The sequence below is a fragment of the Taeniopygia guttata genome, chromosome 5, assembly GCF_048771995.1.
Source record: "Taeniopygia guttata chromosome 5, bTaeGut7.mat, whole genome shotgun sequence".
Taxonomy (NCBI): domain Eukaryota; kingdom Metazoa; phylum Chordata; class Aves; order Passeriformes; family Estrildidae; genus Taeniopygia; species Taeniopygia guttata.
The window spans coordinates 28386547-28402715 of NC_133030.1; the positions used below are offsets into that span (position 1 = coordinate 28386547).

Genomic DNA, 16169 nt, shown 5'->3' on the forward strand with positions numbered 1-16169 from the left:
TCATAGCAAGGGTTCCCTAAAGCAACTGTGTGGCTTTTCCATTTTTTTTTTTTCTCGAGGAGCTCCAAGGCCAGCAATATCTGTTTTATCTGACATATCCATTTTATCAGTGAGCTGGCCTTGAATGCAGCCAGCTGAACTCCCAGGAGATGAGGGAAGTGGGCTCAAGGCCTGGTAGCTAAGGCCTTTTTGCTGGTCTATGAGCCAAGTGCTGGCATGCTCTAAATGGATGCAGTTCAAGGACCTGTGTGATATTGGATGCATTGTCATTACTTGGAGTTTAATCAGGTGTTGCTTTACTGCTTGGCTATGGAAGAGTCCTAAGGGAAGAAGGGAAGCCTGACCCTGCAGTAAGAAAGGGCAGCAAGAAAAATGTGTCCACCTCTAAGGTCTGAGAAGTGCCTATTGCTTGTTTTCAGCTGCTACTGAGTGTGAATGTGCCATATTGCCACAGAGTGCTGTGGCACAGAGATATGAGCATATTGGTGAGGAAGACAGAATTACATCCTAATGTGTTCTGAAAAGCCTCTGTTGGAGCCTCATGATCTCTGAGCATAAAAGATAAATGCTGTCCCTGAGAAGGGGCTTCTGGTGTGCTGCTTGGGGAAGAGTCAGTCTTAGCTAATCAGGACTGGAATAAATGAGCAGTGGTATAAATTGAAACATTTCCTCCACCTTGTATATGTGTTTATCTTTTGTTTCCTGCCTTTTTATTCCAGCCAATGATGGGAAAGTGCGAATGATAAGCTGTGGGGCAGACAAGAGCATCTATTTCCGCACTGCGCAGAAGGTAACCTTATCACAGCTTTTTGTACACTTCTAATTTATAATCTCTCCACAAAGAAGTTACTTCAAAGAATGATATCAGAGTTTCTGTATGAGCTTGTTGCTGTTTCAGCCTCAGTGCCTCCCACTGACTCGATAGAGAGATTACATTCAGCGAACTAGTTCTGTGAAGCATTCAGCTACTCCCAGCCTGACCTCTCACAGCAGAAATAGAGAACTATTAGGATATCTGTTTTTCTTTCACCGCCACAGCTATTGAGAAAACTGGTGAAAGAGTATGGGCTGAAAGGAAGTTTCTTGTGCCTCCAGTCCCATCTGCTCCCAGCAGCTCCCTGGGAAGGATAGTTTTGTGCTGGCTGTGTGAGAAGAATCATCTGTATTTGCTTGCTTTTAATAATGGATTAACTACTTGATCTTGACACAGTTGTTACCCATATGTTTAGACAGGAGAAGGGGTCCAGTTTACCCGAACACATCACATTGTAAGGAAGACCACACTTTATGACATGGATGTGGACCCCAGCTGGAAATATGCAGCTATTGGATGCCAGGATCGTAACATCAGGTCAGTTTCCTTCTCAACTTGAAAATATTTTTCCAATTATAAATGAAGCAGCCTCATCTCCATCATTATTCCTCTAAGTTCTTTGATAGAGCATTTTCAGACAGACCTGAGGCACTGTGAGGTTGAACTCTGCCTTTCCCCTCTCTGATGAAAAGCTGTGTACATGTGCAATTCCCATGGGATTTGTGGCCTCTATCTGAGTTGATCTGCAGAGCAATGATTTTCTATGGGGGGAGCAAGTGTGCCTTCCTTGGCACATCATTGAACTGCTGCACTGTGGTAATTTTTGGTTTTGAAGGTACTTGGTGAAAAGCTGCGAGGTCCTGTGGAATACCTGGGACTTATGGGAACCTAAAACTGAACTAGATGTGACTGTCATTGAACAAGTGGAGTCCATTCTCTTCTCTATTTTTATCCATTTCTCCAATCTATCTGCTTGAAAGCAAAGAAATATCTCTGTAGTTGTGTATCTCCTCCTATTGTAGCTGTGTGAGATGTTAAGAGTTTTGGTCATAGCTAAATATCACTACTGGATGTAATTTGGTTTTGTATTCTAACATAGTGTCTTGCTCTCTTAATCCTTTGCTCTAATATGAAGGAGCCCAGGTATTTTTACAGTAGTGAGGACTGATTGATTATTAGCTTGAGAATAAATCCTCAATTTTAATTCAGATAATCTGCCTTTGCATTTCTTTTGAGGTTGTTTCTTGAACCATTTAAATGATTGATGATAATACTTCATGGAGATAATTTCTCCACTGCCTGTAGTTTGGCCATGTTTCTTGTATTTTATGTGGAATGAGAAACGGGGAGGAAAGGATCCTGGTGACAGCAGCCCCAGAGTAGTGGACACAATGAGCCATGTTATCTTATGTCATCCCCTCAGGGTTTTCAACATAAGCAGTGGGAAGCAGAAGAAGCTTTACAAGGGATCCCAAGGTGAAGATGGCACCCTTATCAAAGTAAGCTGTTTTATTTTCTTTCATTTTTCAAGTTTTTCAGCATTTCTGAATGCAGCTCAGGGACAAGAAAATTAAATACAAATCTGAGTACAGTGATTTCTTTTTTCTTTTTTTTTTCTTGCTCCATACTTTGTTCTTTACCCTGCTGCTGCTTCCTCCTACTTCCACCCTTAAGGGCTGGTAATGTATTTGGGTTTCATCAGGCTAAAACAGGAAAAGAGTCAATGAATGCTGAAGCTGATCTTTGATTTTTCTCTCTGTCCTGATTTTGAAGTGAGTCACAGGACTGTGCTGTAAAAACAAATAGAACTGCACCAGTATCTGTCAGGAGATGATTTAATCAATTTAATTGAATACTTTACTTTCTACTCCAGAGAACTCATTCTGGTTTTCTTGACTGGTTTTGTTAGGCTTTTTAAAGTGGAAATACCTGTTGATCAGTGTTGGTGAAGTGGATTTCAGAGGGCAAATAGAAGAGAAACTCCTTTGAGTTGATAAAATTAAATAGTATTGGTCCCGAAAAGCCTGGGTCTTGGAATTCTGGACAAACATGGTACTGCTTAGAGAGAGTCTGTTGAAGTTTCCCACCTGCTGAGTGCATCCAGACCTTGGGCCAGGGGAGCACAGCTGCTTCTGCCACTATCCAGGGCTTACCTTGGTAAATCAGGTGTGTTCAAGATTCACAGTGCAGTGGAAGAACTGCATTCTTGTCTATAAAGGGGGACAGCCAGGTGACAAAATCAAAATATCTCCCAAGTTGCCAAACAAGCTTATTCATTGTATTTTTTTTCACTGATAATTTTCTGCTGCTGCATGGGCCAGCAATTTTATTATTAGGGACTGGAAGGAATGTCGTATGAGGAGCAGCTGAGTATTTAGGGCTTATCTAGTTTGGAGAGGAAGAGGCTGAAGGGTGACTGCTTTGCTCTCTACAGCTTCTTGAGGAGAGGACACGCAGGGGGAGGTGCTGAGTTCTTCTCCCTGGGATCTGGTGACAGGATATATGGGAATGATTCAAACCAGGGACTTTAGGAAGCATTTCTTTACTGAGAAATTGATGATCAAGCACTGGAGCAAGAGTCCTGGAGAGGTGGTTGATATTCCAAGCCTGACAGTGTTGAAGATGCATTTGATCAATGCACTTAATAACAAATTTTAAACATACGGCCCTTATGGAAGAGACAGCTTGGTGAATCTTTGGTCAACTCTGAAGTGGTCAGGCAGGAGTAGATGATACTTGCCGTTCCCTTCTAGTTGAAACCATTGATGGGTGTAAATAACTGGGTAAAAAGGGAGGTGGGGAAACAAACTGTTTTGTTCAGTGTCAGCTCTTCTGTTTTACAGAGAAAGACAACTTCCTTCTCTTTGCCTATTATAATTCGTACAAAATTTTTGTAAGCCAGAGCAAAGAAAATGAAAAATTGATGCTACACTTTAAATTGCTGATAAGCTTAGGTGCTTGATTTGATTTTTCTCAGACAAAAAAATATGGAATGTTCTGGGCGCTGGATTTTTTGTTTTTGATATCCTTTATGTTTTCTTGCGTGTTTTTTTTTTTTAATGTGTTTCTCAAGTGGGGAATCTCAATTACTTTTACTGTTGCTTTGCTCATTTTTAAGGCAATTATGCAACCAAGGGATTATGGTTGTCTCTGGAATTTAAACTTTCTTGGCATGTTATTCTGAGATCATAATACACATTGCAGTTTAATGAGCAGAACTCAAACAGTGAGACTGGAAGCAAACATCAACAAAATAAACATAAGAGCCATAACAAACCAAAAGAATTACCATTATTGAAATACCATGTCTCCCTTGAGGAACACAGTTTATCCTCTCAGTTCCTTAAAATTCTATAAAGGACAGAGCAGGACATTTGGTGACAGTAACTGTATTTGTGCTGCTTTAGACCTGATGAGGCATTTGCAGGGGATTTTATATTTGATCCAAGATAAAGCAACAAATAGGTGCATATGAAGAAACAAACAACAAACAAAATAGCTGAAAAATGAGTTGCAAATACTGGAGATGTGACAGCATCGTTATCAAAGACAGTTTCTTGGCAGTGTTGACTTCTTTTTTGCTTTCACTCCTGAAGACTTGAATCCTTTAATATTTCACTTAACTCTGTCAGCTCTGATTTTTTTTTTTTTTTTCTTTTTAATGGTGTATGTGTTCTGGGGTGGGAGTTTCTTGGGGGTTTTTTTGTTTGTTTGTTTGTTTTTTTTTTATCTTAATGTAGAAGAAAGTAAGACCCCAATGGTTAAAATAAAGTAGGGGAGAAGTAGAAATCTGTCCATTGGTGGCAATACCTTCAGTCTCTGATTAGGTTGGAGATAGTCTTAAAAGTCTGGTCAGGTTAGAGATTTGTCCTGGGATACTGAATAGGTTGGTACTCAGTTGGACTCCTGTGGGGGCTACTTGCATTTTATTCTGACTGTCTTGAGTATTCTGGACTATTTTTATGGAGTTTGAAGGTAGTTTCTCACCAGATATTTGCATTCCTCTGGTCTCCTAAACCAGGTGCAAACAGATCCTTCTGGTCTTTATATTGCAACCAGTTGTTCTGACAAGAACCTCTCCATCTTTGATTTCTATTCTGGCGAGTGTGTTGCAACCATGTATGGACACTCAGGTAAGGCTTATAAGCTTCTGGAAATTATTTTTTTTCTGCTGATGACTATATAGTAGGGTCTGATACTAGTCAAAGCTTTCTGAAGATTTCTCCCCACCAAAGTTTACCTAATGGGTATTTTTGAATAGACTGTAGTTGGGTGAAGTTGTAATATTTTATTACAAGTTTATTATTTTATTACAAGTTTATTACCTGTCAAGCCATGTATTTATTTACCCAGTTTTTCTGGCCTGTAAAGTAGTCTGTGGGTTTTTTTCAGTGTATATTTCATTTCATTATGATATACCCTCAGCTCCTACCATGCAGGAGCTATTCTGTTATGGGCAAAAAGAGAATTCAGTCTTCATGTATATTTTGCCATGGAGTACACTTTCCATGTCAACCCTAGATTCAAGGTTAAATGGTTGTGGTAATTGGGACATATTGATCTGTGAAGTGTGAATTACTGAGTGCAGACAGGCTATTTGGCTAATGATCTCTTTCTGTCCATTTGAATAATTCGGGGAATATTGGTTTTTTTGTGTTGTATTTCTTACAGAGATTGTAACTGGGATGAAATTCAGTAATGACTGCAAACATCTGATCTCTGTTTCTGGTGACAGGTAAGAGGTTTTGCTTGTTTGTGATACTGGTTTATGCCATCTCATACTGGATGGAAAAGTAGATTTTTTTTTTTTTAAGGGATGCTTTATGAATTCCAAATAAATCTCAGAGTTTTCTGAATCCTGAATGTGTGCTGTTGGCAAAGCTCACAGAGCTTATGTTATCGTTCCATGGAATGAGACCCATGTGAAGTATTTCCCTTTTCTGGGAGTAAATACTGTTCAGTGCTGGAAAGGAGACAGACATGTGACCTGTTTCCTGACCAGCCTTCAGGACTATAATATAAGTCATCTTGGGCTATTTTTGCTAGTGGTACCAAAACTTTTTCTTGCAATACTACTGTTGGTGAGGTTTCACCAGGTGAAAGAGTCTGTTTAGCAGCAAAAGGGACAGGCTGTCCTCACTTTTTGGTCCTGTTCATGGTCCTTTTCTCGCTCCCCTGAGTCAGCAGTGGTGCAGCTGACCCCTCATTCAGCCAATTCAGGTCACTACATCACTACTTTCCTGAGATGAGTTTTCTGCACATTTAGTGAGCTAAATCAGTTCACTAAAAGCTTAAGTAGTCATCAGACTGAGCCCAAGGGAAAAAGGAGAATACATGGCTAATATGATGATTGTACAGGTGAGTGGAGCCACTATTTCTATTCAGTGAATGCTTAAATCAGCTGAACTGAATAAAATTTTTCCTTTGAGAAAGATGGCTCCTAGAGTGCTATTGCAAGTTCAGAGCAACCCAGATTCTCTCTCTTTTTTTTTCAAGTTATAAAACACAATTGAATTGGAAAGAGTGTTTTAGAGCGTGAGTTGTTGTAGAACATACAATATATCACCTCATATCTCATCAGTTTATTGTTTCTGTTTTTCAGTAATAAATAAATAATTTAGTTTTCCTCTTTTATGTGTTTAAATAGAATAGCGACAAAAGCTGTAGGAGAGAGAGTCCTTTTGTTGTGAACGTCTGACAAATTCCAGAAACATGGAAGGTTTGAAGTCCCCAGTGATGCTTGTGATTTAGTGCAACATCCTTTTGTTGGCATTTCCTTGAGCAAAAGGGTCATTTTCTTCATTAAGGGTATGCAGGAGGTGGATGAGAAGTGAGGAAAGAATTCTGAAGAAGTTTGCTGTAAGGAGATGAGAGAGCATCTTTCTCAAAGGGGAACAGGGAACATAGTCTATTCACACACAGCAGCATGTGCGAAGAATAGAGCTGAGAATAGAGGGAAAAACAGGGATGAGAAAGGGCACAAGGACTATGAGATTCATGTGGGGAAAGTAATGCAAGGTAAGAAAAAACAAAACAAAATCCCCTCCCCAACCCCAGCAAAAGGGGTAGGTGGGCGCTTGCTTCTGCAGAGTTTGTGTTGGATGCTAATGTGGTCACAGGCTTGGGTTTTTGCTGCTTTTCTCTGGGTATGATAACTGTGGGGTGGGATAAATGAACAAGCCAGATTTGCTTTGTTTCAGTATTTTTTCAGCAGCAGATTATGGTTGCTGTTACTTGGAGAGAGCTGCTCCTTGAGGGGAAACAGCTGGCTGCCTTGGGTTGCCATGGTTCCCAGACACCATGCCTCACCCCTTTCTCCTGGTTGAAAAGCTTCAGTGGGAGGATGGGAGTGTGTTCACAGGCAATGCCAAGTGTATGTGATTTCAGTAGCTGGGAGTGATGCTCCTGAGCATGGCACTGGGGACAAGAAGGGAATTTTTAGTTTTGCCTTAAAATCTCCACGGACTGCAAAGACAATATTACGGGGGGTTTTTGACGTGGTATGGAAATTTATACCTTTTAAATTGTTTTTTCATGAGTGAGAAAAAAATGAAGATTCAGGTATTCAGGATCCTGGCACTTTTGACATTTGCCTCAGGTCAGGGAGACCAAAGGTCATTGTTCAAAATGGCAAAGCAAATTAATGTTTACATGCTAAGAAAGAAGGAAAAGTCAGTCATTGAAAAATCTTCTGTGTATTGGAATACCCATGAGTATACTGGCACCGATGGGTCTTGAAGGGCTGAATTAAATCTTCTTTGGATTCCAAAGTAGGATGCAAGATTTCATAAGTGATAGCCAAAACACCATCTCTGTTTCTACATCAGTGTAAGTATACCCAGCTAGACAGGAAAGATGACTGAGATGAAAAGAATTAGTTAGCACTGAAGTTAAATTTCAAAGACATTGGCATTCATGACAGTGCTGGTTATTTTTCTAGTAGCTGAAGATGAGATACAGTATTCTTTAACATGATGAAGAATATTTTTAAAGTTGAATTTCTGAAGAAATTAATGAAATGAGACCATACTGTTCATTTCTTTCTTTCAAATGCTTTTGAGTTCATTGACCAAATTCAGTCAAATTTCAGAGAATATTTCACACAACATTCTAAATTGGAAGGGGCCCACTAGGATCATGAAATCCACCTCTGAAGTGAGTGGCCCATACAGGAATTCAACCCATGGCCTTGGTGTTATTAGCACATTGCTCTGACCAGCTGAGCTAATGGCTGTGTAAGTTCTGTGCAAGTGTTCTGTAGGGAGTCCCAACTAAAATATTAGGAGCACTCTGCTGCAAAAAGTACTTCCACATGAACTTAACTGTTAATACTGCACAGAGACTCCATGGGATGGTGGGCATTAAGAAGGCCTTGCCTTTGGGGGTATAGGTATAGGCAATCATAGATTTTAGCTTAGCCACTGTTAGAGGATGCAAGGGACATCTGCAGGCTCCACTTATCCTGCTGACCACGGAGGGACTTATTACAGCATTTCCTTCAGCAGCTGGCCAGATAGTCAAAAAAGCTATAGGATCAGAGATGAGTCTGTGTAAATATCTCTGCAGTTGCTCTCGCTCACAGGGAGGCTTTGACAGGCAGGTTTAACCCCTTCATCATGAGGCTTGTGATGGGATTGAGTTTCTGTGAAACTGTTTCTGTGTGTGTCTCTGCCGTAGACAGAAGGGCTCGTATTTTTCTCTGCAGTGGGAGTTAGTATCAATAAACTGAACTGAGACTTGATCCCAGCCTCACCTTTCTCTCTTTCAGCTGCATCTTCATCTGGCGTCTGAGCTCAGAGATGACCATCAACATGCGGCAGCGACTGTCGGACATGAAACAGAGAGGGAAGCAGGCAGAGAAGTCTCCTCCTCACAAGACAGCTGGACTCATGAGGTGAGCAGAGCAGACTGAGAACAGGTGGCTGGCTGTGTAGCGTGGAATGTGAAAGTGTGGCACTGGGATTCAACTGTAAGGTTTTTGCTGTCTTCACTGGTAGTGTTCTTCCAAAAGTTCTCTTATCCCTTTGTTGAATTTGGTTTTGTCCCCCCCTTCTTTGGATATAGAAAGCAGACTGGGATCTTCCAGACAGACTTAGTGTGCTTCACTGATTGCAATATGTATGCAATGACTCTTGTGTCTTAATTTAGTTTAATTATGTGGTCAGAAACTTTAATAAGCAGTTCACCTAGGAATACTGAAGATGGTACACAGAATTCCACCAGGGAAGCTGTGATCCTTCATGAGTAAAGTTCTCTAGATCTAAGCTGAATGCAACTTAAAGGCTATTTTCTGTGGTGTTTGTACTGAAGTATACCTATGAGCTCAATGAGTTGGCTATGTTGATCATAATTCTAAAAGAGTCCTTACACACTTTTGCTGTTTCTTTGTTAACTATTTTCTGGATGCTGTGAAAAAAACTCAGCTAAAATAATTATAATATGAATAATAATAAGATAATAATAATATAGAATAATTATAATATTAATAATAAAGACAAAAATAAATGGGAAGAACTCTTGCTAGCTGAATATTATTTTTTGCTAGGTAAACAACATATCTAAAAACAGATTACTGCATCCTACAAGCTGAATAGATCTAAATTTATCTAGTGACCTTTCTTTTAAAAGTGGCCCTTCTGTTTTTAAACAGAACAAGAGTGACAGGGTATTTTTGATTATTAGTCTAATGTGTTTGGTTTCTCTGTAGTTTGTAAGAAACTGAGACTAGTTGGACTGTAAGTAATGCAGAGGAGAGTCCTGACCAACCTCTTATGAGATCACAGCGGGGGGAAAAAAGGGTAAATGCAGATTTTTTTGTTCCTATGTCCTGAATAATTACACATGGAGTTCTGGATATAAAAATCCCAAAGCATTGGAGGAATTAACCACACTGGTTGTTGAGTGTTATGAGTACTTGCCCACTCCCTTTGGTAGCAAGCAATGTTGTAACAAGTCTGTCTACATAGTTTTGTTTTGTAAAGTCTTGATCTGCTCATTCCTGAAACAAGTCTTATCTAGTAAGTGCTTTCTGTGACGATCTTGGGAAAACTCAGGAAGGCTTTTTCTAGCCAAAGTTCTGGATCTGTCAAGCAATGTGCTTTTTATAGCAGTCACTCTATTATTCCAGCAGCTGCAGCCTTACCCTACCATGGCTCAGCCTGTGACAGATAATCCCAGTCCTGTTCCCTATGAGGTGATACTTGTTTCCATCAGAGGCGCTCGCTGAAGGGCGGTGCTAATGCCTCGCCAAGCCCAGAACTTTAGTAAACTTGTTTGGTAGCCTCTTTGCAAGCCTGGAATCTACTTGTCAGCTTTGAAAGCTTGTTTTCAATTTTGATCGTCTGCTGTGGTCGCTGGAGATCGACAAAGACATAATTCCCAGAGCATTTTGGATTGGTATTGACAATGGAAGAAGAGCCTATTGGAACAGCATTATTGAGGTGGGAGAAGAAAAACTAATGAACTGAATGAGATTTGTTTTCCAGGTGCCATGTACCTGTTCTGATTGTTTCCAAAGCCTGTCTGTATAGGTTGCAGTAGAGAGCTGAGTTGCAACTTGTGGTGTAAAATTGTTATCTCAAAAGACTGGCAGTAGTATGAGAAAGCACCCTGCCTTGTGATAAGTAATTTCTTCTACTAGATCTTCTTTAGAACAGTATTGCTAGAATTTGGTGGGGGAAGTAAGTTTCTGCTAGTTCCATGGTGTGAGTATATTACAAGATGAATAATCAAAATAATGCTGGGGTAACAAAATTCATCTGAGGAGACAATGGGACATGAAGATATCCAATTCAGGACAGTCTATCCAGTTGCCTGTCAGGTTAGGAATTGACCCAAGTGAGTAACATCAGCAGTGTAAATGCACAGAAGATGCCTTTTTGGGTCAAATCAGTGCTCCACAAAGCCCAGTATTCTGCCTGTGACCATGGCAATGGAAGATGCTATTCAGTGAGACACTGTGAGCCTTGCTGTATGAACCTTTGTGGTCCATTTGCATCATGCTCCATTGTTATATCAGGAATGTTAGGAAGTACATTTCTACCTTTTTCCTTTACTATCTGGACATGGACCAATTGTCCACTGAGTTTGTATAAATTCTTTTTGAACTTCATAATATTGTGTGCCTCTGCAGCCTGCTTTGGTGACAACTTCCTGGAGTTCACTGCTCTCTGTGGAAAGAAGGACTTTTTTTGTCTCAGTTAAAGCACTTTCCTACTAGTTTTGTTGAAAGTCCTTTGCTTCTGAATGTTGTGAGCTCTGGTGATCTTTTGTTCTGCAGCCAGTTATTGGTAGTGCCCATGGTTTTGTAAACCTTCTTCATAACTTCTTTTATCTAACCTGTTCTCTGAACTGTAGAGTCCCTGCATTTTCAGTCCCTCCAAAAATTTTTAGAGACTAAAGTTTCTCCTCTGAATGATTTCTCTGACTCACCTTTATGGGACATTGTTCTACCTTGGAATTGCTCTGACCTGTATGACCCACAGTTCTCCACAGTGTGCCTGAGAGCCTTTCAGTTCTACCTCTGGTTGTGGTAATTGCAGATGTATGCTTTTTTTCCTGAACACGAGAAGCTTTGATAGTCCAGGATAACATAACTTGTATTCAGTTGATATTGCTGGTACATTTTGATTTTAAGGCTTTTATATTTTCAGTGAAGGAATCATGTGAAGGCCATTTAGTAGGGTTTTGGTTTTGATCCAAGTATGCGTTTATAGTTTAGAAAAGCTTGTCTCAAGTTTTAAGCTGATTTTACTGTGGAATGTTTGCAGGGCTTACAGTCATGTTTTAAAACTCACTTCATCTGTGGCTTTCCTTGACTCTTTAGTATAAATAGCGGGAGAAAAATATTTTATCCAAATTAATTTGTCTAAAAAGTTATGTATGTATACTGAAGAAGTACTGTGTGCTGTCAGATATATTTGGAAAGAAGAGCTCCTTATCAAATTCTCAATGGGTCTTGTCCAGTCCAGGAAAGCTGTGTTGTTTCCAGGACTTAGAATGGGGCAGGCTTTTGATGCCTTATGGTGCCTCAGTCTATGATGAACGACTGCAATTATAACACTAGGGAAACTCTGAAGTCAGTGTACTGTGATCTTTCTGTGGGAAAAAGCAGAATAACTTTCCTTATTTAAAAGGAATAACTTTCCTTTTAAAATACTTCAGCATTTGAAGGGGAAGCAGGAGGATATAATCTGCCAGTGATATCTACCACACAGGATGTTACAGTTTCATAAATACGTCTCTAAAGCTGAGGGTTTAAGTAGCACAAGATCAGAGTGGGAATGCTGATGACATACCTCTTTAAATGGATAGTTGCCATTCTTGTCTGCTTTGTTTTGAGAAAGCAAAACAGGGCTGGGTTCAGATCATACAAAAGCATGCAGGGTACTTATTATCAAGATGTCTGAATACTAGAACTGCATAATGACATGTAGAATTTTTAAGTCTATACCTTGTCCTGAAGACTTTCTAATTTAAGGTCCTTCCCTTCCATTCACCCCGTGCTGTCTGACCCTTCAAAAACTGGGAGCTGAAGAGCAACTGACACTGCTGCCCCATATAAAACAAGATCCAGGTTGTGGTGAGCTTGGAGTTTTCCTCTTCTCCCAGGCAGCTAGCAATAGAACAAGGGAAAATTACCTCTAGTTGTGCCAAGGCAAGTTCATGTTGGACATTAGGAAAAGTTTCTTCACTGAAAGAGTGTTTAAGCATTGGAACAAGGTCCCAAGGGAAAATTGTTGAGTCACCAGCCCTGAAAGTGTTAAAAAATGAGTACACATGACACTCCATGATATAGTTTAGTTGGGCATGGTGATATTAAGTCAACTGTTGGACTTGATGATCTTGGAGGTCTTTTCCAACCTTAATGATTCTGTGATTCTATGATACTAGAATGGGATAGTTCCTCAGCAAAGAAGATGAACAATAACAATTGAAACACTTGCTCTGAGTCACGTGGATCTTGAGAATTGGACATGTCTGTACATGCTATTCTGGAATAGCTACTCTTAAACATTCACTCTGGTATAATGATGCTTTGAGGTTTGGCTCTCAGGAGGAATTCAGCAAACCCCAGAAGTCTTACTCCTTAATTTTCAAAATGCTCTCATATTATGCTTATTTGGAAACAGCTTCTGTGCTTGAAAACTCACTGTACATTATACTGACTCCCATCTAAGCATGAAAAAGAACTGAGGGAGAGTGTTGAGGAGATGTGTGCAATAGGGGGCTTAGGAGAAAATCCACAGTACATGGGGGAAGGCAGGGAAAGAAAGGAGAAATAATGAAGTCTGGATAGAAGGGTTGACTTGGGCAAGAACAACAGTTAAAACATTCAAGATCTTGAAAATATAATTCATTCATCTGTTTCTCTTCAAGTTGCAGAATTGAATTTGAAAAGCATATTTGAGTTTTAAAAATAAGGATGTGGAAGAAGGGGGCATGAATTTTTGCTGGGATAATGCAAGATAACCTTATGTTTATATCAAATAGGTTACTTCATAATTTGTTTATCACTTCCTGTGAAGTATGAAGAAAACCATCTAACTTCCAAAATATGTTGTGCATTCTCTTACTCTGCTACTTTAAGGGCACTGGAACATACTTCCCCCCCACACCAATTTTTCGACCACCATCTGATGGATAGGAGCTATCTTTCTATTTGTAACATAAAACATGGATGGCAATCCTCCCTCCTCCATTTACACCAATGACAGTACACATAGGAGCTTGGTAAACACATAATCTTGCCTTGCCATATCACCTCATCATTGTGAGGCATTCAGTCAGCTCGATGTTTAAAGGTCTAATGATCCAACCCTTCTGTTTCAATAAACTCCTCAAACAACTATGATGAACACAAGCAGAAGGATGCTATCAAAGTTACTGATACAAAGTTAATATTACCTACCATGAATAAATATAATTAATATATATCATAGGATGAAACATGGCATAACCTCAAACATACTGTGGTGCTTGGGCTTTGTTAGGATTCCCCTGCTTAGACACAAGAACCTGAGAGTGACAAGATGCTTATACAAAGAGACAGTAGAAAATATGAAGAGACTGACGAACTCAAATGTCAAAAGAACATGTGGATGACCAAAATGAAACTTTTTCACTTGAGAACTCTGCAGGCTACAGTCAGTGTCACTTTTTTTTTTTTTTTTTTGCCAGAGCACTTCAAAGCTCATCTGAAATTGTTGAGTAGTTATTACTCCTAATGAAATGGAAATTGATGTTCTGCCACTGCACAGGAAAAGATTAAAATACCTTAACTGCTTCTTACCATGTTTCAATACTGCCTGTGATCTGTCAGCTGCAGGAGAAGTTGATCCCTTGCCAGACTGCTCTGTATTTGGTAGATGAGCTATTTTTATTTAATAATGCTTGGAGCTCAACACCCATCAGTGATAACCTATAAATGTCACTTAATGATGAGTTTGGCATTCTAGCTCAAGGCCATGGAGTGGGGGCTACTCAAATGTTGGGGATTCTTTTTGCTTCAGTTATTGTCTAGAAGTTTATTTCTTCATTTAATTCTGTGCACTGAAGGAGTGAGCAGAGGGAAGGGAAGAGGAGAAGAAAGAGGGAGGGTAAAATTTGATGTTATTGGGTGTTCTTGACTGGTGGTGGGCAATTCTATGCTGGGAGTGCCTCTGAGGTGTGGGTGGTAAAACTTGTCTTGATCTACTTAAACTGAAGATCTGCACAAGATATATTTTACATGATCCTTGTGCTTGAAAGTTAAAATAATCAGCATGGTGCTCTTATGGTGTGTGGGCTGTGCCTTCAGGGTTTGCCTGGAGCAATCCTTGACGTGAACCTGTCTCTTATAGGATAATTTGCCATAGACCCAATTATTTTCAGACTATCTCTGACGTTTTTGATGTGTAAATCAATTCCAGAGAAGAAATGCTTTAGGGTGGGAAAAATATTTGCCTTTCAAATATAATCTACCATCTTGACCTTATCCATTGACAGAGTCTGAAATGGAAGGCCCAGTTTCATTCCATTTGACTTTCTCACACGTGTTTATTTCTGATTTCTGTCAACCTTCCATGTGTATGAGAACATTGTTGTGGCAGGATCTGCACATCTTTGTGAAGGGTTTAGCTTGCCCTGTTTCTTAGAGGTGGGCTGTGCTAGAGCAAGGGCTGTTTGAGAGAGTTGAGGCAGCCTCCTGAATATTGAGGGAGATAAGGTGGAGAACTGGTGTAAGGATTGAAATGGTGGGCAGTTTGTGCATAAACCATAATACTCCTCCTAATTCCTCCCTTCCAGGCATGAGTCCATCTCTGCCCTGTCCTCTGTGCCCGCACTCTCATCAGACAGCGATAAGGATGGTGAAGATGAAGGCAATGATGAAGATGAGTTACGAGGGTTGCAGTCTTTCCATATTCAGTCCAACTGCAATGCTGAGAGAGACTCAGGTATAAACGGGAGAGGGATTTATACCTGAGTCTGAGATGAGCAGAGATGGAGGAAAATGACATGATGTGAAGGGAGATGAGGGACACTGGCTTAGAGATAGCAAGGAATGGGCAGAAAGAGAGAGAGCAAAACAGAAGCAGATGGATAGATACCAATGGGGAATATGGAGCTGCCCATTCCTACATCTGAAGAGGGGTACATTTCAGAGTTCTCTGTGTAGAAATGCAGTTGTTAAATTGGCAAGTTTTTTGCTAGTTCTAACTGGCTGAAGAGATTTTGAATTAGTTTCATGAGCTGGGATCTACAAACTTTAAAGTTCTGCAGAAACCGAAAGAGATCAAGAGATCTCCTCAAAAGAAAGGATTTTAGAGATGTCTGATAAAACTTACAGTAGAGATTGCTGTTATTAATTTGATGTATTTTTACCACAGATGGTAACAGTGTATTGGAGCAGATTTTTTCCCAAGCCTTTGGGAGGACACTGCACTGTGGCAAGTGTTCTGCAGTAGTCTGCTGATTCAATGGAAATCTTACATAAAACTGTATGTTTCCATTAAAATTTTGATACAATGATTTGGGTAGTCAGTGAGAAAGCATGTGTTGACTGTGGTTCAAAAGGTGTAGGAATACTGCCTTTATTGAAAGATGAAGTAAGAGGTTGTTCAAAAGCTGGACTGCTGGCCAGGGTGTCAACTAGGTGCATATCTCTTTACCTTTGCAGATCCAGACCTTACCCTCTCAAGAAGCCTTTCCCAGTGGGAAATGAGGAGGGTGAGTTACTAAACCTTCAGATTGTATTTCTTGTTACAAGGAAACTGACGAAGAAATTCCTAGAGAGATTAAAAACTTTATTTGCACCTGTGGGAAAGGTGCAGCTGTGGTGGGAAACCATTGGGAAGCCTTTCTCTGAAGAATGGTT

At 40.0% G+C, this 16169-nt stretch overlaps 1 protein-coding gene across 6 annotated transcripts in view; it reads left to right on the forward strand.

Moving 5' to 3' along the window:
* The window catches only part of MAPKBP1 (mitogen-activated protein kinase binding protein 1), a 99621-nt gene that overhangs the window by 65502 nt on the left and 17950 nt on the right, over positions 1 to 16169 (forward strand). For all 6 annotated transcript variants that reach the window (XM_030274340.4, XM_030274341.4, XM_072930009.1 and 3 more), the window contains 8 exons: positions 720 to 790; positions 1230 to 1351; positions 2238 to 2313; positions 4836 to 4947; positions 5486 to 5549; positions 8583 to 8708; positions 15101 to 15249; positions 15972 to 16021. In XM_030274340.4, coding sequence (XP_030130200.4) covers positions 720 to 790; positions 1230 to 1351; positions 2238 to 2313; positions 4836 to 4947; positions 5486 to 5549; positions 8583 to 8708; positions 15101 to 15249; positions 15972 to 16021 — 770 coding nt within the window. The remainder of the gene's footprint in view (positions 1 to 719; positions 791 to 1229; positions 1352 to 2237; positions 2314 to 4835; positions 4948 to 5485; positions 5550 to 8582; positions 8709 to 15100; positions 15250 to 15971; positions 16022 to 16169) is intronic.